The 26,224-nt window shown below is 39.8% G+C and overlaps 1 protein-coding gene across 1 annotated transcript in view; it reads right to left on the bottom strand.

Annotated features, from left to right (window-relative positions):
• Positions 1-24,441, bottom strand: part of CACNA1D (calcium voltage-gated channel subunit alpha1 D) — a 185,845-nt gene extending 161,404 nt beyond the window's left edge. The window contains exons 1-3 of the mRNA XM_065687166.1: positions 24,134-24,441; positions 21,776-22,094; positions 19,230-19,335 (exon numbers count right to left, since the gene is read on the bottom strand). Of these exons, the coding sequence (XP_065543238.1) occupies positions 19,230-19,335; positions 21,776-22,094; positions 24,134-24,170 (462 nt within the window). The 5' untranslated portion in view covers positions 24,171-24,441. The remainder of the gene's footprint in view (positions 1-19,229; positions 19,336-21,775; positions 22,095-24,133) is intronic.
• Positions 24,442-26,224: the final 1,783 nt, after the last annotated feature.

Raw genomic sequence — 26,224 nt, 5'->3', positions numbered from 1 at the left:
GTTTCATTGACAAAACAATGCATAGAAAAAAAATGGTGCAGAGATGTGCAGGCATAATTTTGCTGGGTAACAGCAGTAAGCATACAGGCATGATGCCTGCACACCAGGAATTTAGCTTTTAGAGTCTGGAAGACTTTGAAGTTAACAAGTTCTCTGGGATGACTGTATCCCTTGCTTGTTATTCATCTTCTCTGCTCTGCTGTAGCTACCTTTCTCCATGAGATACAAGATTCTGCAAAATGGAGAAGTCAGGAGAAATAACTACGCAGTCCACAGTTCTTGAATGCCTAGCTTAATGAAGGCCAGGATAGTTGAAGGGTAACAGCAAGTGCTCGACAAGCTAGGAAAAGTTGAGCTCAATGATATATATTGACTAACAGGGCAATGCACCTTTTCCTATCTTGGCTAGGCATCCATTTATTAGAACCACTGCAATACTGAAGACTGTACATAGGCCAAAAGAAGGACCCAATAATGAAGGTTCCTCCCTAGAGTGATCCCCATTCCTCCTTCCTGAACAGTGTCTAGCAGAACATTTAGCACCACAGTCATGAAAAGCATGTCTGAGCAGGATCCCACAGCTGTTCCAAATAATAATTAGAAAGATACTATCAATTTGGGCCTTTTGACTTTGGTCAATCTTACTGGAAAACTAAGTGATGCGATTGCCATCATCATCTCCTACAGGACTGGGAAAAATCAGGTTCATGACTCCTGGTTGGAGTACTGTCCCCTTCAGGCCTTCAGCACTTCTAAGAAAATTCTTATTTCTAGAAAGCAAAGAGGGAACAAAGATTTCTAAACAAAACAGTTAGGCACTATTTCATTTTAACTGAACTTCTGTTTTCTACTATTTAACTACACTATCTTATTTTGTCCTAGATACTTCCACGCTGACTACTCAATAACTAATTCGCTACTCATCGGGTAATGAAGACCATGTAAGAGGTCTGAAAACAGAAGAGTTGATTTTCTTTAACATCTGTTACTTATTGTTGACAAATATCAGTCCAACTGTATTTTTCTCATACTATTGCAGCTGCCATCAACAGCTTCTTTCATTATTTTCTAAGACTAAGAATATGCACTGTATTATTGTATACATATCTTAACTTGGTAATCTGCTGACGGGAAATTGTTTTCAAGAAAGCTACACAATAATAAGGAACAAAATACGAAATTAGACTCAAATCTTGGGAAGATAAATCAAAGCAAGAAATAGTTGTTAAATTGTACCCACACATTTCAATCCAGAGAGGAATGTTTCAATATTCTGTAGCTTACTTCATCACTACTGGCTGCCTTCTTTATAAAAATACCAGAGAATATGAACAAATTTATGGTGGCATGATACAGAATACATTTCTATTTACTAACAAGCTAGGAGATATTTCATAATACTACTTTATACTTTTATGAGAAACACTGCAAGAAAAGTATTCTTGGGAAGAGCATTCTGAGCCATCGTTATATATGGGTAAATGTAATGCACCATCATTACCAACAATGTGCAGAAACTGTGTTTAAATATCTGAGTATAATGTCATTTACCTGAAGTGATTACTAGAACTTGTCCCGGACCTACTGGCCTTACCCTCTACTAGAAAATTCATCAGAAGTGCTACAGTGAAATGATACAATTAAAATGAGGAACTTGTGACTGTGAAATCTGCTGAAAGGCATAGCTGACGCAGCCCTAAATGATGCATTAAGTTTCACATACATGTTCTGTTTACTTTTGGTATACAAGTAGATGTATAATGATCACAGCTGCTACCTTCTCAAAATGCACTTTTCTTACTATGCCTTCCATTACACAAGAAATACTGATGTAATTCAGAATCAGAAAACCAAATGTTGGAGGGTAGCTGAAGTATGCAAAAAGTAACTCAAATTGCAGGAGTGTCTGAGGGAGAAAACAAGACCCATACAGGTGCCAACTTTGCTGTTAGATTCTATTTGACATCTAACTAAGAAAATACTTTGCCTACTTTTCCATGTCAAGTTTGTTTGTCAAAATAAGCATAATATTATTAACAGATATGATTAAATATTGTTTTTAAGAAGACATCTAGTTTAACAGATAATATCTTTACTCCTCCCTAAATAGTATTTGTTCCTGAATAAAGAGTATTTATCTGTTACAATCTTAATGAGACCCATAAGCCTTCAAAGGCAGGAAAAACAAACCCAGAATATTCTAATAAGTCAGATCACTACTTAGTAAATACTGGGCCAGAATGTATCCGATACTGAATTACGACACCTTGTACATAACAGCATCTCCAATCATCTTTCCAAGGATTCCAAATGTCATCAGTTCTGGTTCAAAATATTATTTCCTGAAGAATACCTCTACAACAATCTCTGCATTCTTAAATTTTGCTTCTTTACAGGTGCAAAAAGAAAAATCAGGAATATCTATTACAGTGATACGAGTATAAAATAACTTTTTCTAAGAACATACAAAAAGAGTAATGAAACAATTGCAGGTGAGTGGGAGACTGTTCCATAATGGAAGTGGTTTTTTTGGGGGGAGGAGGGAGGGAATCAGAAATCTGTGTCAGCTGAAACATCTTTAAAAAAAAAAAAAAAAAAAAAGAGAGAGAGAGAAATTAATCAGAAAGCACCATGACCAGATGACATTCTCTCAAAATGTTTAAAGAAAGTATGGCGTATTCTCTCATTTAAAACCATTAAACAAAAAGACCACATCTGGCTCAGAAAGTCCCCAAGATGAAGGCTGCACGATCAAATATTGTGGATTTATTCTTTTCCCTAGACATTCTCTATGAGACAGTGTGAGAGCTAGGATAGGGGGGTTGATGCTATAATGCATCATATAAATTGCTGTTCCTACATTACAGAGAATCTTGATAAAACAGAGTTGCTTCTAGCATGACCAAGTGAATTCTGGGGCACATCCAAACTGAAAGATAGATCTTGATACTTAACATCCAACTAATCATGGTGCTTAAGTTATTGATAAAAATAACCTAGTCCTTTTTAGAGGCATGAATGATTTTCAAATTTACATAAAAACAATGTATGCAGACTAGAAATCTATAGCTCAGAACAAACACATCTCCCTGTTTTAGGCTGACATGTATACAGCAGCATAAAATAAAAACAAAAACTGAGCTTTGATTCTGCCCTTTGAAGATCTGAGTCTGTCCAAGCTGAAAAGGTCTCCAGTCACTATGCACAATTAGGACAGCAGAATACAGGCCAGATTTAGCCCTCCAAAGAATATCTAAGCATGTCCGATTTTTTAATTCTCAGTTATTCCCAGCAATGAAGGTCACTGCAAACCACGTAGCGCACATTTTACTGCTTGTTACTACTTATACAAAATCACAGCTAGCAACTATCAGCTACATTATGTGGTATATTTCTTAACTCATACACAGAATGCTTGAAGAGATATAGCAGCATTATCGAGTAATCGTCACATATATTAATGGAAAACATAGCAGCATCCAAATATTACTGCAGTTGAGGGAAACCACTCACCAATTTTAAAGCATTTTGAAGTGTTATTTTCATCACTGAAATCTCTCTAGTTATAAAAATCTATACATGTAAGAAGAAAAAGCTTCATTAGGCAAAGCTATGGAATCCGGCTATTCTGGTAGAGTGAACAGACATGCAAGCTTACTAATTAGGGAATCAATTCTCAATTTTTTATCAACCCAGCAGTTAGTGACAGAGTAAATTCCCCCATAAAGCCATGACGTTTAGCAAAAATTAATCCACTCTGATTTTTCCCACCAGTTTTCACCAGTTTTGCTGCAACATGTACCTATCCAAAGGCTTTCAAAGATGAGCAAATTCTTCAGACTTCTCCTGGGGAACACTTCTGTATTTAGTCTTATGTGTTACCTAGATGCTTATGGATACTTAACAAAGTACTTAACAATATACTTAAAAATACTTAACAAAGTATCCATAATAGAGTTAATGCTACAAATGACACTGTTTTTCTCATAATATTAACTTCTATATGCTTCTTCTGATTTGAAAACAGGTGCAGTAGTTGAATTATGAAGCTATTTTATTTATAAAGGCAAGTCCCCTGTACAATATCCACATTCTAGGCTTAACTTAAAATCGTACAACCCCTTGAGACTGTATCCTACTCAGAGTTACAAGATTTCTACCATTTAATTAATTACAATATGAAACCTGAAAACTTGTCTGCTCCATGGGAGTCAGGTATTTTCATGTGATCATAAGACCACAGCAGTACATCACTCATTAGCTAAGTCATTATGCTTAAAGTGCTCATGTTTAACACTTCTTAATTGCAAGTAAAATGCATTACTTCAAAACATGAGCAGCCTTCAAAAAAACGATTCACTCGGCAACTGGGGTTGGCTAAGAGCACCACCCAGGCATTTCTACCCAAGTCAATACACAGAGGTACAAAGACTGATTCATATTTAAGAATAAATAAGAGTTTTAAAATAAAACTTTCCGTCTCAGTTTTATCTTCTAGATAAATACTCTAATGCTTTAGTACACTTCATGAAATTAATTTTTTCACCTATAAACCAAAGCTATCAAAATCATTTCTAGTGAAGCATCTACCACCATTAATATTGCTAAGCTGTCAGGTTGTTAAAATGCAGAAGAGATTCAAGTCTTCAAGCAATGGAGATTCATCTGTAACACACACAAGTACAAAACCTTTGACTTCTTCAGAAGAAAACTGCATTTCAAAAAAAAAAAAAAAAAGCCCTTTTAACTTCCCTAAGTCAATACAGGCACCTACAGTTACCCCATTTTCATTTTCAGAGAGACAAATATTCCACCACAAACTTAAATCAACATACTAACATTCAAATTCAGTTATTTTTTTTCATTCCAGTAGGACTTTACCATGCACTATTCATGACTGGAGTAACAGCAAGTAAAAGTGAGGAAGTGTCTGCAACTTTGCAAAGCTTTGCTAAAATACATGATCACAGTTTTGTAGAGTATGCCCTGAAATGGCCCTGCCACAATAAAGTCATTAACTTCAAACTCGTGGGCATTTTACTTACTGTTACTCCTCCAAAGCTTTAGAGGAGAAAGGATAAAAAAAAAAAACAACTTGTGCTCTTATAGCCCCAGGATTCCCCTGCTTTGTTATATGTACTAAGAAGGGATTACAAATTGTACAGTACAGAAATATGATGTTTCACAGCCACCTTATGAGCAGAGAGCTGACCCTGTGTTGGAGTGTCTGGCACACTGAATGCTGCTTGTCAGTTGAGAAAATGCCTCCTCCAGACAAATGTAAGCCCACGTATCTGCTCCTTGCCCAGGAAGCTAAAGTACTTGTGTTCTCAGTGACCTTCCTAATAGTTTAATAGAGAGCAAGAATCAGCAGTACATATTATATAAACCTTGAATGTGCAATGAATATGAAGAGTCACCCAAATCCTTTAAGTTCATTGACAGCTGATGAGGTTACCTGTTAACTCATATCCTACAAGATTTAGTTCCCAGAAGAACAGTTGAGCTTACACTACTTGCTAAGACAGTGCATTATGATGAAAATATCAGGTTGGAGCTTCCACTACCAGCTTTCTTCCCATGAAGAATGAGAAAAAGTGAAAAAAGGAAATAAGTAACCAACTAAGTGAAAAATAGCCTGGAGTAACTGGACCTCTAACACCCTGATTTGTCCTTTACATTTGCCAGGGACTGATTTTGACATTATTAATAGGACATGCCGTATCTCTCAAACACAAACTCTTCAAAATGCCCTACTGGAAACAAGAGTCTGATGCATGGCGGTACAAAATGGCCACGCTCTCTTCCATTTTTAGTAGTTTGAAGAATATTTAGATAAGATTGTGCATTTAGACTTTTTCTCCCACAACCAGCAAAAACGTGGTTTACACATTTGGTAGAAGAGTCTGATGATTATCTTCTAGAAACTAAATCCTCTCCACATGACTTGTATCTTCCGGCATGCACTTGGGCACATATATTTGTTTCTTTTCCCTGACTTATAAGCAAAATTAAAAGTGCAAACATTCATTTTACAATAAATAAATAAATAAATAACATTGTGCACTCCAAAGATCCCAAATACAAATACTGATATATCTACATGTAAAATTTGCTCTTTATTGGAGAGAAAAGTTTTAAGCAATAATGTTAAAAGTTTGGCACTTCTATAAACGCAAATTCAGAAGTATTTTATTTAGTAGTATTTCACTAAGTCACATATGAAAGAAAACATGACTGTTCATGCCCCATCCCTGCAAGTGTTCAAGTCCAGGCTGGATGAGGCTTTGAACAAGTCCAATCTAGTGGAAGGTGTCCCTGCCCATGACTGGGGGTGGAATTAGATGAGCTTTAAGGTCCCTTCCAATCCAAACCATTCTATGATTCTATCTCTTTATACTAAGTGATGGAATATGGAATTAAAGCTAGCATTTCTCAATACAGAATATATCTATCCAAAAAGGCTGCATTGATCTTGCCACTTGAGGCTGACACATAGGCCAATTATGCCTTTTTCAGCATCACCAGCTTGACCTAAAGATACCCTCTTTATAGGCAAAATAAGCATTTTCAAAGTAAAATTTTACAAAGTACTTTAGCTACAAAATAACACATGTACTTCTGTTACATGCATAACCATATTCCTTAGAAATACATTTCTATTGATAAGTGTTAAATGAAGGATACTGATGCATCCTTGACAATTTATCACTTCTCTTACCATTAGAAAATAGCTACTGGACAGGATCCCGTAAGGACAGACATCTCTTTAAATACTTCCAGTATCCTCAGCCCATAAATCTATAGTTTTAACTCAGTCATCATGATCAATTTGCCTGAAGGTTACCTGCTAGCACATTTGTATTCTGTTTCCTCTATGCTCATATAAAGGCAAGAAAAATACAGCTCTAACATGCTTACAATCCATGGTACTTAACCCTTCACTGGAAATGATTCATTCGCTGAACACCAGCTATATCAAAGCCTCAAAATCATCTGCAAGTCTTCATCCTGTTTTTACCGGAACAGAACAAAGCACCCGCAAGACAATGTAGCCTGGTCTTTAAATTTGTTCAAAGAACATATCAAGCTCATCCAGATTATTAAAAGGTAGTATGTCATACCCCACTAACATAAATGATCTTTGTGCAACTGCTCTTTCAAGTTCGTTTTCTTTCCATTAGTCTTTCAAGTTGTTGCTTTTCTTCTGATACTCTTTAAAGCAGCCTCATTCCCTAACACAGAGACAAGGGGGACTAGATCAACCTCCAGAGTCCCTGTGTGGACACTAATTCAAATAGTCAGGGCTCAGTACCCCTACCTTCCCTTCTGTGCAACACTTCAGAAGACAGCCTATCCAATCCATGCTTTAGCTCCAGGACGCTATTTCTCCCAATACTTCTGTCTGAAATTAATTTCCTAGCCTGCACTTAATGCCCTATTTTTCCTACTTCATACTTTTTTATTTCAAAGAATTACCATTACAAAAATGAAACTTTTACCCACCTAATCACTTGCTTAGTCCTCACAATAAATCCCTCACACGACTCCAGAATTTGCACTGATCAGTACATAAAGACATACACACAGCTTCATGCAACACCTCTGCCCTAGCAGTCTGAGTAAAAGCAATACTGAGGTCCTGCATTTGGGCTTTCATACATGTATTTAAAATAATTTTTTGGGGCTAAGAAATATGTGATATTTGAATCCATAATAACATTGCTGCAAGGGTTTCTAAACATACCCTTGTTATCCATGTGTCACACGATCATGCTAAAAACACTTTCTATGGTGTAACTCCCACCAGCTGGAGAGTTCACATGCGCATACCTGTGAAAACCAGTATCTCATGCTTTCTTTTGCTTTACGTAATTTCTTTTTGCTCAGTAAGATGATGCCTGCCTTGGTTTCATTCACGGATCATCTGCTCAAGGAAGTCAGTGAACCAACCAAACATCGAGGGATGCTTGTGCTACTAATGTAACAAATAGAAGCTTAACATTAGCATTTTCAGATACACATGAAACACCGTATGGAAGCATACTGTATCTGAGACATCTAACATTAACTCCCCCAAATTTCCTTTCCTACTGCTGTTTACCTAAATGTCACTGCTTTTGCTGCATCACTATGGGAACGGTGGCTGTTCCTTCTGTTCCTATATTGCCACTACCAATCACTTTTTCCTCACCAGAATTTGCTGCCAAAACATTCTACGTTCTTGAACTTAAAATATAGCCTCTGACAACACAATTCACCAGAAAGTGTTCACCAGAAAGACAGTCAAACCATTTCCAAAAAAAGATAAAATAGAAAACTATTTGAAGAGAATCCCCCAGATCTCATTTTACTGCTCTTTACTGCTCATATGAAACCTATTTACCATATTTGTATGTTTCACAGACTCAAAACTTTTTTTCTCCCCATTTGATATCCTTTTAGAGCAGGAAACTATTTTATAGGTGGGAAACCAAAACACTAAAAAGATAAACAGCCCATCTGGGATCACAAGATGATAGGCACAAACTAAAATATTCAATGCTCATTTCTGAACTTCTTGACCAACATCTCACCTGCTGTCTCTTACCCTTTCTGCTGTGGCACAGAACTTTTTATTTCCTTAGACTGCATAATTCAATGATCGTCTTAGAGGAGACAGCCAGTTCTGTAAGCACAAAAATTAATAAAGCCTCAGCCCTACAGCCTGGCATTGGTTGATAAGTTTTGGTACTAGTGGGCTCCTGCTGCAGCCTGCCTTTCAGGGAGGAAGGAACACAAACTTTCTCTTCCTGTTCTTGAAAACCATGTAAAAAAATCTGCAATCTTTGTTTCTGCTGTATTTGGTTAAAATGAGATGCTCTCAGGACTTAGAGCTACATTACAGTTTGCAGCCCATTTATTTTCCATCCACACCAATCAAAGCTCTCAGCCATACAGTGCTTAGGGAAAACGTAGATATGAGAAGCAGCTGACAGTCTTTTACTACAGGAGACAAAGTCCTTTAAAGAAGCCACAAATCTAGCCTATGCTGACAGACTAGGTCTCTGTATGCTCAATCCACCTATGCTCAATCTGCATTAACTATGGGTGTTAAGCTCTCAAAGCCTCCAGGAAGTTTCAGAGTTCAGGGTAAGGTCTCCTTACTATACTAAGAATGCAGATGGCATGTATGATCTTAAGATGGGCTTACCCAACACATGCATGACAATACAAGCATAAAACTATATCATTAGCCAGTGAAATAACGTGGCCTCTGTTAAAACACCATGTTTTAGGGAATTTCGGTTAAACATGATAGCTTCATTATATTTAACACAAAATGTAAAAATTTAAGTACCATTAGACTTGGTACTAGAATGTAGACAAATTTTCTGTTGCCAGTAGCAGAGACTTTGTACCTGGAAGTATTCATCTTTGCTCCAGCAGTCAATCAAAGCACAAACTCTACTAAGCATCATTCAGTACCATGAGACTTTTAGGTACAGTTCAGTTAAACACTGTTCTTTTTATCACAGATTTTTTTCATTTTATTTTTGTGAAGTCAGGGGTGTCAATAGATTTGGAGACCTTATTTTAATAAATGTACAAGATCTACAGAATTTGGTAGGTGATTTTCTTTCACTTTTTCCCTTTGCTATAGCAAGAAATCAACTATTGATTTCTTCAGAGCTACCTGAACTTAGAACCAGCAAGTCTTCTTAGGAAGAAGATAAGCATATACTTACTTAAATATTACTTCATGTTGAATAACTGACTTACACCACACATCATTGTTACATGTTTTAAAGGATTCTGGATGGGTATGAGAAAAAATAAGTAATGACATCATAATTCTATCAGAGTGAAAAATTACATTAACAAAATGTCTGATAAACATAATAGAGCTTTGGGGTATTTGCTTGGAAGGACTGAATTTTTTCTGATTAGCTGAGTGGTGTCAGATGTGATCTTGCTGGAGGCTTCAGCCACTCTCAGCCAACCCAGGAAAGTATGATAATTCAACTACTGAACCTTATCAAGGAACACTTCCTATGCTTATGTTCTTACATTGTAAAGAGCTTTACAGCCTTTATACCATACAAATGTAACTGACTCTGTATGCTCCTTTATGCCACTGGATCTTCTGCAAAACTTAATATTACTATCAAGCACTACAGTATGATTACTATCAAGCACTACAGTATGATACAATAATACTCCCTAATAACATTGAACAGGCAAATTACATATCTTGGTCAGCTGTGTCGAATTCATTGAAAATGTTATTTTCATAGTTAAATTTAGATCATTAGTCACACATATTTAAAGTTTGGTTTCAAATGCTGAAGTCAAGCACCCAGGTTTCTGAGAATCACCACACTGCTTAATCAAGGCATTCTTCAAGAGTGGAACACTAAAAGCACTTGTCATAAAAATGACTAGGAAAAAACAGGAACAACAGTAAAGTGTTAATTGGTGCTACCAAGGGAATTACATACAAGCAAGAATTAAGCACATGCTTTCAATCTCCTCTGAAAGGGGAGTGGAGGATGAGTCTATTTGTAATTCATTAGATGAAAATATTATTGCAGAGGATTACACAATAACAAAAACTCTAACACTGAAAAGCAAATCCATCCTGACTAATATTATCCCACTATCACTATATATTCATTTACCCTTTCTTCAGGGCCCTGTCCACCCAGACGGCTCACCAAAGAAAGGTTTTTGGTGCATCACAGGATAAACAAATCTTAGTTGTTGCAAAAATGAATGATGAACCAACTCACACACTCAATAAACCATCACTGCAAACATCTTGTCATTAGAACTCACCAGATTAGAAAATACATTTAGTTGCTCTTAACAGCTACATGAGTCTTTTGAAGTACCCAGGAACCAGCTTTCTGCATAACCTAGAGTTTTAAAATGGGTTTTATAAAAGCAATTCCAAGTAGTATTTATGGCAATCCTCTTTTGGTGTGGCACTGATACACAGCAACATGTAAAGATCCTCAATTTTTTGTGTTCATTTTTGAGTAAACACTTCAGAAACAGCATAGCAGCTATTGTCAAGGAGTAAAACCATAGACCATTTGGTTAAATTCACATGCTCAACACTGCAGTAAATTAGTAATTCACATGGGTTGACATACAGTCAGTAAGCTGCTTTTTTAGCTTAGGCTTGCTCATGGTTTTTTTCAGAGCATTTGAAAATCAACTTTTATTATATTCCAGTTGTTTGTATGAAAAGCCCAAACTCCTCTCACTCACCTTAAATGCTCACTTTAGATTTGAATTACAACAATTTTAATGTCAAATCTATTTTCCCACTGACCATTCAACTGATACAGTAACTATTAAGATTATTCTGTGTATTTGGAAGTACACAGATTTACTCTTACTGTGACCAGCCCACGCTTCACAGTTTTCCAGGAGTACCTTTACCAAGCACTATTCTGCCTGGGGAGGCCGACTTTAGGCTATAATAGAAAAAGAACTTACACTGTATCTCCCCAGGCAGGTTGCCAATAATGCACTACCAGCAAATCTTTTTAAGGACAGTTAGTAGCCCTTAATAGGGATTCCCCACAGGAACAAGCGTGCAACTTTGAACACAGAAAAAAACATTTCCTTTCAAACGGAAATGATGAAGTACATCTTTTAGCAAGGCCTTCTGGTCTGGATAACTGAGAAGCTATCTCCTGCAACTAAAAACATGGAAAATCATTTTTGCAGTGTCATTAATTGAAACCTGTAAAACTGAGTTATGGACCTTCCCATACCCTTGCACCCCAAACAGCCATTTTTAGCTGTGCTGGAGTAGCTAGAGCCCAAGTTGTACTGGGGCACACAAACATAAAATAAACAACAGGGACTAGTCTATTTTATTCCCAAACCTCTATAAATCCAAATCACCTTTCTACCAGTTGAAATTGCCAGTCACCTTGGTCATATCTTACTTTCAGGAGCATCCCTTTTTCTACGCCAGAGTGTGAAATGAAATTTCTGTTTCATTCACCACTAGAGATGGACTTGACACATGCAATTATGTTTACCAAGAAAATTCGAGAACTATTTCACGCTGCTGCTATACTGCACAGCAGACAGAACAGGCCTTGGAACTGGCTACAGGACAAAGTGGGTGTAAACCACCAACTCAGAGTTTCCACAAAGGAGAAAAGGTTTTTGTAAATACATGATCTGCACTGGTAAGTAAAGTCAATCCCTAATAATCTGCCAATGCATGCTACTGGAAGTGGTACATACTTGTAGTTTCATATATGTAGTTTCATACAGCAATATGAAAAAAAGGCAATATTAAGATAGCGCAGAGTACAGCATGAGAATATTTTAACAGAAATGTCATCTATTAAGTAATTCTTGCAGCTGTGCAAGAATCACTTACTGATGCATGCTGTCTCACCTAATGCCCAAACAGCTTTACTATTAGTTTTCATTAAGGTAGGTCCAGCTGCTCCAGTAGTTGAGTAATTACTTTGTGGGTTTTCTGAATGATAAAATAGGCATCAGGGTAATTGATGTACATTAAAAGCAGCACCTAAAAAAATTACTGAAACTATCCCTGAGAACATTTACACGTGAATAGAGATAAACTGATGGGCAAAGAATTCAAGCTTGTTCATTTTTAAGCCTGTGTGAAAAGACAAAGGACAGCTACTAACATTTGGGTTTTTTCTTGCAGGCCCTCCCGAATACTCATACACAGAGCTATAAATACATTTCTCTGACTTGAATCAACACACATGAAATTCCTGTGGTATATCAGCCACAATTAGATCCAATATTTTTGAATCCTTCTTCAAATTAAATTTAATGACATTTTCCTTTAGTACCAGCAGTTCGGTGCTTGGCTAAACACACACAAACATTATCACATCTCCCCCATGTTCTTCCATATACAAAACGAAGTATTTTTCAGTAGAGTACAATTCATCTTTCATTTTACCTGAAAATTTTACTGGGGTGACTTCTGTGCCAGCTAGCAGAGACATTAGAAAAGAACATTAGCTAAGAATCCAAATTAAAAAAAAAAAATAATAATCAGTATAAGTTATTTAGATTGGAAGATGTTCTAAGTAAAGTGAAATAGATCCAGGCCTTAAAGACACCTGAACTACAAAAGTAAACACAGCTAAGACACTAAGGATATGTAGAAGTCTTTCTAAAATATATCATATAACAATTATACAAAAAAAATTACTAAATGTGGTTAAAATTAATAACATTGTACAACAATATTTTCAGATAAGCTACATGTAAAGGTTAAGTAAGGTAAAAAATAACTTTTTCAATGGATGGATTAATCATTTATGTGGCCTGAGAACTTAATGAGTCATAGGGTTGCTAATGAGATAAGGATAGGAAGTCTGACATCTCCAAGTCAAAAGTTCAACCAGCTCTTCTCCGAGTACTCTCAGCTGTGCCCTAGATTGAAGGCACAGCTAACAGTTCAGGGACAACTATTGCTGGAGCTACTGAAAGATCTACCTGAATCTACTTACAGAGGAAGTCTTTGCCTGAAAGCTCAGACACAAACATTACCTCTCTGTAGCAGTGTCCACTACTATGGCTCTCCCAGCCCCAATCGCCTAGAAGAAAAAAAGGTGTCCAGGACCATCACCTGACCTGCTCTGTAAGCGTAGGCTGGAAAGACCTTTTAATGCAAAACCACTCTCTTTGAGAGGTTCCCTGCTGACAACAGTAGTCAAAAACAATGCTGAAAAACCCTCCTATCAGGGGCATAGAGTCTTTAATTACCATTAGGTTCCAGACCTTCATGGGTTAGGGTCAAGCCCATTACCCACATGACTTTGCACTTGCCAATTTGCTGTAATTTATGCAAGTATCAATCTCTTTTCAAAGAGAATAGTGTCACCATTGAAACCCTTCAGGGTCTAGTCACTAGAGATGCAGTACACCCAAAGCAGACTCAATCCCAACTTCAGGGGTGTAGACTCTCAATGGACGGATGCTTCTTATTGTTCACATTTACCTTTTTTTTTGTTTGTAACAATCAAAAAGGTTGACTGGAGCCAAGATCCAGACTTGCACTGTGCATTGTAAAGCAGTCCAGTGTTAGTCAGACCAGTTGGAAAGTCAGTAGGAGGCAACACTCAGGAAAGCAGAACATGGAACAGCAGGATGATACAAGAAAAAAAAATTGAGGTGGGAGAGTGGGATAGAGCAAAGCACGCTGCAGAAGAGGAGAAACAGAAAAGTAAACACAGAGGAAAGCCAGAGGGTGGGCACAAAAGATAAGAAAGAAAGGAAGGAGTGGGAAGTTCACAAAAGACATGAAGGGAAATATAGCATAGATGGGGAGAAAAATGGAAAAGACAGAAACAGAATACAGATATATACAGGAAACCCTTCCTGCCAGAAACAGCTTCTTATCAAGCTCAGACAAGAAACACGTCCAAAAGAAAAGCTGAATCAAGCGTGCAAAGTTCACATCACCTGAAACTTCTGAAGGTAGATGAAAGAAACAACATTAACATATGAAATCGTAAGCTTATGAGTATTTCATCTCAGAATACACTGCTCCTGTTCTGCTGTTAAGAGAAAAACAACTTCGCTGTCTCAATAATAGTTTCACTTACCTACTTGCAGAAAGCCTGGGCCCACTTGTGAAAGAACATGAAGTGATTAGGGACTAATTATTAAGTAGAACTCAGAATCAAGTTCAGTAACTGGTTTTGAAGTTCATTAGCTTGTATTGCACTCCATGCAGTATAGAAAAGCATAAGAGAAATACTCAAAGTATAGAAAAGACGATCCCTTCCTCCTGCCTCTCCTGGCACACATCAGAGACAATGTCAAGGTGTTTTAAACAAAGGATTAGACAAACTTTCCCACAAAACAAAGGACTGTATTACTCAGCAAGTGGTCAAACACAGTCCAGCCTGAACTCAACTCCGCACTCCTGCTTTGTTTGTAACACATTGTTTTGTACCACCCAGTACTAACAGATCGTTCTTGAGAGAGAATATGACCATGAATCCTATGTGCAAGGAAACAGCAGTAGTACACCCTCTGTTCTCAGAGAACAGCGAAAAGGGAAAATGGAAATCTAAGCCTGCCTGCCCAGAAGATGAGAAGACAAACATACTGATAATGAAAGGGACTCCTATCTCACATCAGTCATTACCATCTGCTTAATTTAGTCATTGACATCATGAAGAAACTTTTTATTGCTTCCTTAAGTTATCGCAAGTACCTCATTGCATGCTGCTGGCTCTGTCACAAAAACTTCAATAATCACAACTTGCACATCAGCAAAGATGAGTGACGGAAACACAATTGTCCCATCCTTACACTTAATTTACACCAGCAATTTTCCACAGTCTACTGTTCTAAAAATAAGGGTTCTCACAAATAACCTAAGATAGATGTCTGTGAGAATGTTTAAAATTAAAAACTCACATTCAAGAACAACAGATACTCAAGACACCACCTATTTTAAAACAATACATACGTATTGTATACATTTGATTTGATTTGATATTTCTCTTAAGACACATCTACCTGTTTCTTAAAATGCTTGTTGCATTTACAGGTAATTTGTGCTAAAATTTCTTTTACCATTACTACTGCAACATACAACTGTGCTGACTAGACACCGCTTGTGAAACATTCGCAGGAAGTTAAGCACAGGCCTCAGCCAGCACTTGGTGGATGACAGATGGTCAGTGTTTCACTGCCTCCGTCACAGGTGAGGAGAGACTTAGAAATTTCATCTCAGGTTTCTCTTACAAATCTTGGAAATTCCATCATATAGAAGCCACCTCCTAACATCCCATCACAAGAGGAGAGAATACCAAGGGTGTTCTGCGCACACACCCTTGGACTGAGGTTGACTTTATGACTTCATGAAGTCATGAAGAATGAACACTTCGGCTGCTCAGATTCTCAGACATGCAAATTGTCTTCTCCCTACCCCAAGAAAAACCTAGAAAAATTTCCATTTTCATTTCAGTTCCCACTTCCCAGTGGTTTTGGGCCTATTGTACCATTGTACCCTCATTCCATGGCTGATTACAAATTATGTGAATTTTATAGTCACAAAAAGAAAAATCCAGATGCATAAATATTTAGGGTTTCTGTTTACAAATTAAAAAAATATGAGGCAGTTCAGCTAGCTGATGGAAAGCAATTAATCTATTCAACTCAATGAAGCAACATTGATTTACTCCCTGAGAACCAAGCCCTAGATGTAATATTCATATGCAAACTTGTCCTGGGTTCAGCAGTAGCAGTCATTTTGCTCCTTCTTAGCAGCTAGTGCAGTGCTGTGGTTTTGACTTTCGGTCTGGGAACAGCACTGATAACACCGATGGTTTTAGTTGTTGCCAAGTTATGTTTACTCTGACCAAGGCCTTTGTGAGTCTCATGCTCTGCCAGGGAGGAGGGGAAGCCAGGAGGAAGCAGAGACAGGACACCTGACCCAAACTAGCCAAAGAGGTGTTCCGTACCACAGCACGTCATGCGCAGGATGTAGGACTGGGGGCAGTTACCCCGGAAGGGCTAGATCACTTCTCGTGTTGGGCTGGCTGTTGGTTGGCAGGTGGTGAGTGGTTGTGTTCTCTTGCCTTGTTATTTCCCTTATCATTATTATTATTGGTGGTAGCAGCAGTGGTTTGTGTTATACCTTAGTTACTGGACTGTTCTTATCTCAACCCATGGGAGTTACGTTCTTTCGACTTTCCCTCCCATCCCTTCAGGAGCGGGGCAGGGGAAGGTGGGGAGTGAGACAGAGGCTGCGTGGTCTGATTTACGGCTGGGCTTAAACCACGACAAAACTCAAATTTATAAAGCCAAACATCTGGAGTTTGCAAAGTAAGTTAGTGAAGGCACTAGAGGCAGGACATGTTCCCATTCCTCGCTCTGGTCTCTCCCCCAAGGCACTAAATGATACAAGTGCTGCAATCTGCACCACGTCAATGAATTCCAGCGTCCCAGAGATGCGAAGAGGCTATGGGGCTGGTAGGACCTAACACCTTTGCTGGAAGGAGAGAGGAAATTATCTTACTTTGCTCAGCTTTTGAACTTGAATTAAAGCTGGAGTGGGGTACAGTCTCCCAGCAAGGTCACACTGGCAGTGCAGGGCTTACGGAAGACATGTCTACATCCAGGGGGCTAAAATCCTACCAAACCTATTCATAGGATTTAATGCCAATTTTTAGGATTTGGTCTCATTTTTTAGACCAGTATCACAGAAGACCTGAACATTACTTGACAGAACAACCCCTACTTCCACTGCAAGACAACTGAGAGCCCTCTCTCTCAAATATTTATCTATACATACACCTCCAGCATCAGGAAATGCATGCTCAAGCAGGTTCCAAAGCAAGCCCAAAGATTTCTAACTCAGCTCTTCTATAATATTCTCTCCCAGTACACTGGAATATACATTAAGAGTTCAACAAAGGAAGTGGGCCTACACTAGAAAACATCAGTGAAATACCAGAGAAAGAGACATGAACCCTGGTTAGTGTATTTCATGAGGCAGAACTTCAGATGTAAGAAAAACCAATGTGGCTCATTGCAGAACTATTTATTTTATTAGATAAAGTACACGGGATGTTCCTGTATGTTCTCTTATTGAGCTCAAATCTGTCCCAGCACCTGGAAGTACATTACCAGGATAAATTCTGTTCTCTGAGCAAACTTAGTGGAATTACTCAACATCAGTAGAAACAGAATACAAATTTAAATGGGAATTTAAGAGAATTCTAAATAGCTAAGTAAGCTTTGTACAGATATAACTGGGAGTTTTCAAGACCCTTTCTACTTAAAAAGCATAAGGATGTCTTATTAAGAAAAAAAAAAATATATATATATTTGCTTAGAGAAACCTGGTCACATCAGATAAAAAAAAGAAAAACCATCAGGGACGAAAATGTCAATGCACTAGCCTCACAAAACTAAAACTAACAATATTTCTTGCTGCATTATTAGCCTCTGACACAACTAACAGCTTTACCCTTTTCATGTAATGCATTATGAAATTAGTTATTAGCAGACCTCTTGGTGGATTGACAGCTATGGAGATTTGTGCCCTGATTTCTCATGATGAAGGGGGGGAGGACAGGGAAGAAGAGAGAAATAAAGACTGTTGGTTGGCTAGATAGACAGCTGCATAAATCATTCTTTACAGTGACCTGAATTATTCTGCCTTTCGCCACTACTTTTTATTGTCCATATTTGCTTAAGCTTGATAAACAAAAAAAATATATAAAATGGGTCATATGCACAGAATAATTACTTTCAGGAAAATAAACAGGCTTACACACCACAAATCACACAAACATGTTCATAAATAGAAAACCTCACATCAACCTAAATTTTCCAGGTAAATTAATCGAAAATTGCCTACTTACTGGTTCCTCCTCATTTTACGAAGAAACCTCCCCTCACCCAGAAAAAGTCACATGCAGATTTTGAACGTACAGGACTACTGAATTCAACTATTTCAAGATGGTGAGTATGTTAAAACAATGAAATTGTTGAAATAATTCAATATTACCCTTGAATGTAACAGCTTTTCTAAGTTTTAATACAGAATTAGCACAAAATTAGTTTTTATTGTTTTTATTAGTTTTTATTTTTCAACTGCAACTCTAGTTGCTACTTTCAATTGAAGAAATACATCTCTATGCTCTGCTTACTGCATTAGCATCCCTTTTTTGAAAGATCTCTTACACCAGCAGTGACTGCTTTTAAAATACACATTGATGTTTCTATCACTTTTAAATGCATTAATGTAAAATTCCCCACCATCCTCTCATTAAAAGCCAACATATCTAGTAAAATAAACAGCAAAACAGCACTGTTAAAAAATGAAAACAAACTAGACAAGTATACAAGGAAAGGCAGTAAAACTTCAGGACTGAAACAAGCATAAGGAGCACAGTAACAGCTAGCAAATATATTTTATCAGTATAAGCAATAGGGATTAAAAATTTCATACCACACAAATACGTTTATACAAGCAGCCTAATATTAATGCACATTCCGCTCCAAAGAATTTCACTTCTGAAAAATGTTATTTTAGACATATGACATAAGTGAGCATACATTAAAACTGAAAAAACACCAAAGTCATTTCATAAACATCCTATTTTAAATTTTCACTATATATCAAATTTAACTTTTTTACTAACAGCTAATCATGACCATCAAGTTACACAGCAAACAAATATTAAAAACTCAAGAGTACTTACCAAATTATGATTTGTTGAATTAGAATCATCTTCTGGGAATGGGATGTAAACAGCTAAGGCCACACAATTGGCAAAAATAGACAACAGTATAAATATGTCAAATGGTCTGGAAAATCTTGTTAAGGAATTAATGAATTACGTCTATCTACAAACTTTCAAGTCTAACTTTCAGCATCAACACGTATAAACTAAATCTTACTTTTAAGGCAACCTTTTGACTGATAACCATGACAAACACTTAATCTCCTTTAGTTATATAGCTGCACCACATTATTTTCCATCACAGTGATTTTTTTTTTTTCCCAAAAAAGAAGAGAACATTGAACAAGAGAAAACTATTACTCTTCCTGCCACAGAGCAATTTAGATTAAGTTCCAGAGATTAATAAAATTATTCACTCTTAAATCAATAGATGGGTCTTCATGAGGGTCAAGGAACACTTAACTGAGCTGTTCTGTCCTCATCTGCTCACATAAGTCTCAATGTTAACGGAAATGTGCTCGCCCAAAAGAGAAAAATCATTTGGGGTGTCGTTCGTAATAGGATATGAGAAAGATTCCCAGCAAATCACAACAGTTCTCCTGTATGACAGCTGGGAAGCTGAATAACTTAGCTTTGGCCAGGACAGCAGATGAAAGTTTAGATGAGCAAACTGGGGAATATAAAACCACTACTAGCTTGGCAGCCATGCACACTGAGAGGCTATAGGCTTCACACTGATAATACCGTATCTGGATGACAGCAACTGAAACCTGACGATACCTTCTGTCTTCCAGAAAGAAAAATATTTCCTTAAAGTAGAAGTTAATCCTTCAACTTATCATTAATTTTCCTATCCCTCAAAGCATTTCATTCTTTTACTGTAGCTCCCAACACTGAAGTACCCAGATGAACATATCCATGAAGTTTGGAAAGAGTATTTAGGGCTTTAGCTGTGATTTTTGACATTCTTTCCTTAATTCAACGCACAACTTCATGATACATGCCCACAAGAATCCCACAGGAGACTACAGGAAAAATACTGAAAATACTCAAAGGCATATTTTTGTCATGTTACATTTCTTTCTGGGGGGGGAGAGAAGAAAAAAAAAAGACAAAACAAGCAAACAAAAAACCCCAAAACAACAATTCACACAAACCACCAACTCCTACAAACCCCATCTGCCCCTTAAGATTTGTTACATTTTGTTTGTTGACTTGCAAAAAGTTTGTCTCCTCAAGGGCTGAGTTTATACACACAAAGCCTATCAACATCAACAGCTGCCAAGTTGTGTACAAAGTAAAGTTACAACACACATCTTAACATGCTGCATTGTCCAAACTGAAATGAGCAAATGATAGCAGCACAAGATTGACAACTTTGTTTTATGATGTATTGCTACTGGGACAAATTCAGCCCTGAATTATTCCACTCTAGATCCATAGTAATTTCATTTAACTGACCTTAGCCAAGGAGAGGCCAATTTACTGAAATTAGTTGGACTTCTACCAGTTCCAATGAAAGAAGCAGCAATTTCACCATCTTTAATTTGCAACTGAATTATGTTCAAAGAATTGAAAAAAAACCCCAAGCCCTATAAATGAGTAACAGCTCCTATTGCCAGGTTGGCTGTTCTGTTTCAGTAACAAAATGAGTCTTATCTCGGCAATCCACTCTCTTGAACAGCTGTTTCCCGTTACAGGGAGGTTGCTGTAACTAACAGGCCAACAGTATTCTCCTCGTACCTCAACAAAACTATCTTCTATTTCAAACCTTTTCCTGAGAATTAAGTGATATGCCAAATCAACATGCTGTCAGTTGTGCCACAGACATCCACATACTTCCACATAACAACCACTGACCTAAAGACAAAGAATCCTTCCCAGCATAGAAGTCATTGTGAATACAGGCTAGTATGTCTGACCTCCTCTCTACACATGTGCATGCTGCCAATACGTTTGGTGGCAGGCACAAGTTGTAAAAGTCCAGAAGATTAATATATTTCACTTTGATGTACTTAAGAGTGAGCCCTTGGCTTAACTAAATCTCTTCCCTATTTCTAGTACCTGGAAAAATAATCTTTTTAAAAAGATTTCTAAATCTGACTCATTCGCCCTAACAGCAATACACCAAACTACAACATGGAAGATACAGGTTTGATATCTCAGGTCAACTCCCAGTTAACACTACTAGACTTACTCCTATCCACTCAACCTTCTTTGGAAAGCAACAAACGCAATACAAAGGTTTGCTGGAATACAATGTAAGTTTGTAACAAAAAAGTTCTGAAAATGTTCCCCCACCTCCTCCAAGACAAAAGGAACAGCTACAAGCTCTTCTCTGACTTTGAGCTACTTATTTCATTAAAATGATATTCTATGTCCTTATGACACAAGCTAGGAGGCTATCCTTAACAGCAACTTATGCAAAATTAACTGCCATCAATATTAAAGACAGTTACCTACAAGTGCAAGTGAACTAATGTTAGCTGTGATGCTATAAAGATGCTATAAAACAATCGATACAAGGAACAGATTGTAAAAAAGGAAACCACATCAAAGGATACTTCCATTCTACTAGACTAATGCAGGCTCTTCGTATTGGGTTGTTGAGGGATAAACAGAAAAGGGCACGGGGTGGCCGACTATTAGACGTATTACCCTGTTTTTTGCTCTTGGCATATTGCTGGCGTTTTCTTTGGGACAGAGATCCTACAGGCTGGGCTGTGGTGGTACTCATATTTTGGGCAGCCTTTGCTTGTCTAGCAGCATCAATTGCAGCTTGCCAAGATAGAACAGTCGGCTTGGATGGTGCTGAACTGTTAGACTGAATAGCTGGTCCGTCACCAGGGAGAGGAATCCTGGTGCTACTTGCATAGTTCGCCTCTGTGGGACAAAAGAAAGAAGTACTTGGTTATATTTTTTCATATGCTAAAATGTGTCCCAATATTTCTGAGACAAAGATTATTTTAAGACTTCTTGGCAGTGTGATGCTTCCATGACATGTACTACAGAGCACAAGTATATGCAGATGCATGTGTGGCTGAACAGTAGCAAAAAAAAAGCAACTCAGGAATCAGTATTGTAACTTCGAGTTTAATGCAAGCATCAAGACACAAACACTTCATGTTTTGATTCTTCCACTTACTGCATTTTTTCGTAACTGAATGACAGCTTTCACGTCACCATGTTTATCCAATAAAACATAACTATTCTTTAAAATGAACTTTGCTGTAGTACCTTCGTATTTACTATTTTCTCATTTCATTTTGGTCAAAAAGTAGTTGTTTCAAATTCTTATGCATTGTTCAATTAAGAATGACCAAAACTGGGGTACAGAAGAGAGGAAGGTCCTGTAAGCAAGTTAAATCTCACCCTACTCTATTCTCGAAGAAAAATGCATGGCTGCCTCTCATGAGTGAAGAATCCAATAGTCTGCTGATAAACATATTCATAAAGCACTGGTATCTCTCACGCTAGAAATTAAAACCATGATACCATTGTAGAGGGATGGGGTTTGGTTTTGCTTTTTAACAAGGTTTTAAAATAATAAACTGTACGTTCCAAACACTAATATGAAATCCTCTTCATCCCCATGACAGCCAAGAAGGCAAAATACCACCTCATCGCACGGATCTTTCCTTGCAAGCTCCTTAACTAGAGCAACAGAGTCTACTGCTGTATGCACCTGTAGAAAGGAGAGACTCCCAAGTGAAACTCAAAACTTGCGGATGCCCGGGTGAGAAGAAATATGGAGGAACGGCACAATATGCGTGCTGGAAATCAGGGCTAGCAGGAGACGACTGTGAAATGGATCTACCCAGGCAGGAGAGGAAAACAGCTCCGCAGCGATCGCTGCTCGTCAGAGAGCCACAAAAAGCACACCCCTCCTTTTCTATATGCGGGGGCAAACAGACAACGAGAAAGACGCGAGAGCCGCGAACACGCGTGGACAGGGACGAGCCTGGCGGCGGCCGCCGCCGCTGCCCGCCGAGGAGAGGGGCCGCGGGAGCCCTAAGATGGCTCCCCGGGATGGCGGCGGGGGTCGGGGGGATCACGGGGGCGGCCGAGCTGCCGCGGGGACCCGGCCCCAGCGCGACGAGCGCTAGCCAGCGGCGTGACACAGGGGGCAGCGGCGCCGGGGGCGGGCCGGCTCCGGGGCAAAGGCGAGGGTGTCAGCGCCAACGATTCCAAAGCATCCCTGCTCTTCCCCACATCCCCCCCCCCCCAATAAAACTGCTATGGCACAGCCGTCTCCCCCGCCTTCCGCCTGCCCTTCTGGATGTCACGAAACGTGGTTCGGCGCAAACAAACCACCCACCCATCTACCTATCCACCGTCCTTCCACTTCAACACTTGAAGGGGAAACAAAGCTTGCCCCTATCAGGGGCAAAACCACACATTTGCAGCTAAATGCGGGGGAGGAATCGTTTATAAACAACCGCAGGGGATGTGGCAGTGCCGGAGGGGATTAGTGCCAAGGAGCCTCGCGGCTCGCCCCGTGCGCCGAGCAGTGACCGGGCACATCGCACCCACGGCCCTGCCCCGACCCTTCGCCCCTGCGCGGGGAACCGCCGTGAGCCGCAGCGCCGGGCAGGTTTATTCACGATTACACAAGTACGAGGGAAACGAGGAGCAAGCCGCGAGCTCCCTCAGCGCAACCAGCCGGTGTTAATGGCCCCAGGACAAGGGACGGACGCGCATGTTGGTCACACGCCGAGGGCAGCACCTTATCCCGCCTTCACCTCATCCCCGGTGGCTCCCTGAGCCCTGCCGCTCCTGTCTTTCCCAGCCCAAACGTTCCCCACCCTCCAACCCTTCCCTAATCCCCCGACTCCCAAATCCCTCATAAATCCTCCCCCGCTGCCTCCTCCCTTCCCTCAGCCCCACACGCCGCTGCCCTTGGTGGGAGCGCCGGCTCTTACCTTCTGGGCGCCGCTCGGGCTGCTGCTGCTGGTGCATGATTCCCACTTTCTCCAGTGCGTCCGAGGAAAATGGAAAATAAAGAAAAGGGCAGAGACGCCCCCACCCCACCGAGCCGGGTGTGCGCTGCCCCTGCGCTCCTCTCTACCCGACCCCCATGGTAGTGACTAGCGACGTGCGAGGGGCTGCTCCTCCTCCTGCCGCTGCTGCTTCGCCGCTGCCAAATCCCTCAGAGTTTCGGCCAACATGACACTCACATCCGGGTGACACGGGATCTCTCCATCCCTAGCAACCCGGCTACTGCTGCCGCTGCCTGCCCCTCAGTCCCCCTCCTGCCGCTGCCTGCTCCTCCTCAATCCCCCTCCTCCCGCCGCTGCCGCCCGCTCCTCAGCCCCCTCCTCCTGCCGCCGCCACGGGGTTAACTCCCTCGCTGCTGCCGCTGCCGCTGCCGCTGCCGCCGCCACCTGCTGCTGCCGCACGCCGGGCCGAGCGGGGGCGCGGAACCGCGCTCTAATCGCCTGGAGCTCCGGCAGCCGCAAATAGAGCTGCTGCCGCCGCCGCTTTAACCCATTCGTCGCCGCAAGGCACCTCCCACCGCACACGGCGGTCCCACACACACCGGCTACCGCTGCTCTCTCGCCGCCCCGTGGCCGGGGCCCCGTCCGCTCAAGCCCCGGGAGGCAGGTGCGCCGGGACACTGCCCCGCCATAGACGGCTCCAGGCCTGAGCGCCCCGCGCTGCGGACCGCGTGCTCAGCCCCAGACTCCCGAAGTTTACCCAAAAATACAAATCGGCTTTAAAAAATGTTTACTTTCTGCGCCTTTCCCTGCAGGACCCTGACCTTTCATTCTGGGTTTGTTTCAGTGGTGTCGAAGCTACCAGAGCTCTGTGGAGGGGTACCGTGAAGGAGGAAGCTCAGGGCAGCTGCCTACGACTACTGCGAGGCAACATTGCCATCACTATGGAAAATAACTAATGAGACAAAGTGAGGGTTATAGACACACAAATTCAAAACGAAGCTTACACTTCAAAATTACAATTTGTTTTCTCAGCAAGGAATATTTTCCCATATTTTTTAAGAGCTTTTCTGGATATTTTTTTAACAGGCTTTGATCAAACCCAATGGTTCCAAAACTTTACCTTTGATGAAGGTATTATTTTGCTAAGAAAACATATTAGTGAAACTATTCCTACTATCATTTTCCTCTACCACTACCTTATTCAGATCTTATACTCTCTTTCAGTCATCCTTCACTCACAACTATCTCCATCAAGTTAATAATAAATAACAATTACATATACATAATAGAAGTAAAAACTTAATACAGCTGGTATTGCCCAAGGACATGGTGCAGAAAACCCATCCTCCAGCTTTACAAACCCTCTGTTAGACAGAGCCTACCCCTTTTGGCGTCACCTTCATAAGCTGCAGGAATAAGCCAGAGAGAAACACCCACCCCAACAAAAAAACAAACCAAGTACGACTTCTTGACCTCAACCTCAGCACTTCCTTTTTTCTAATCTTCTGACCCGATGGATTCAGCTGTTGGAGTCGTGAGTCAATCTGTTGGTTAGATTTAATTAGGAAGGCACCACACCCACTCAGCAGGTTTCTATCATTACAGCACATGTTTCTCCAGATTAAAACAGTCTACTGTGTACTTAGGTACTTGCCTTAAATGTCCATGAAAGTCATTAGGACTTCTTTTCCTGACAGTCAGATATTTAGGTGTCAGAAATGCTTGGTACATTTTCAAAAGTATCTAAATCAAGCCTAGTTGCCTAACAACCACTGCAGGCACTGGAAGTAGGCACCTAACATGCTTAGTAGGAGTTAGTGCCTAACCTGCTTAGGCACTTATTGCCTTGACTAATCTAGACTCACGTATCTAAATCACATTTTTTAAACAAGGCTTATGAAGTTAAGCACTGAGGCACTACTGAGAAATTCATAACTGATAAGTCCTGGATCTAACACCGGCAAAAAGCATCCTATAGAAAAGGGCTGCTTCCCTTACAAATGTTTTCATGAAATTCCTGGATTCCGGCCTCAACCATGCCTATTTTCTAACCCTAGTTCTTACAACAGACCA

This window comes from Lathamus discolor, chromosome 7, assembly GCF_037157495.1.
Source record: "Lathamus discolor isolate bLatDis1 chromosome 7, bLatDis1.hap1, whole genome shotgun sequence".
Lineage (NCBI taxonomy): Eukaryota > Metazoa > Chordata > Aves > Psittaciformes > Psittacidae > Lathamus > Lathamus discolor.
Note: the sequence above shows the minus strand (reverse complement) of the source record. Positions and strands in the feature narration are given on the sequence as shown.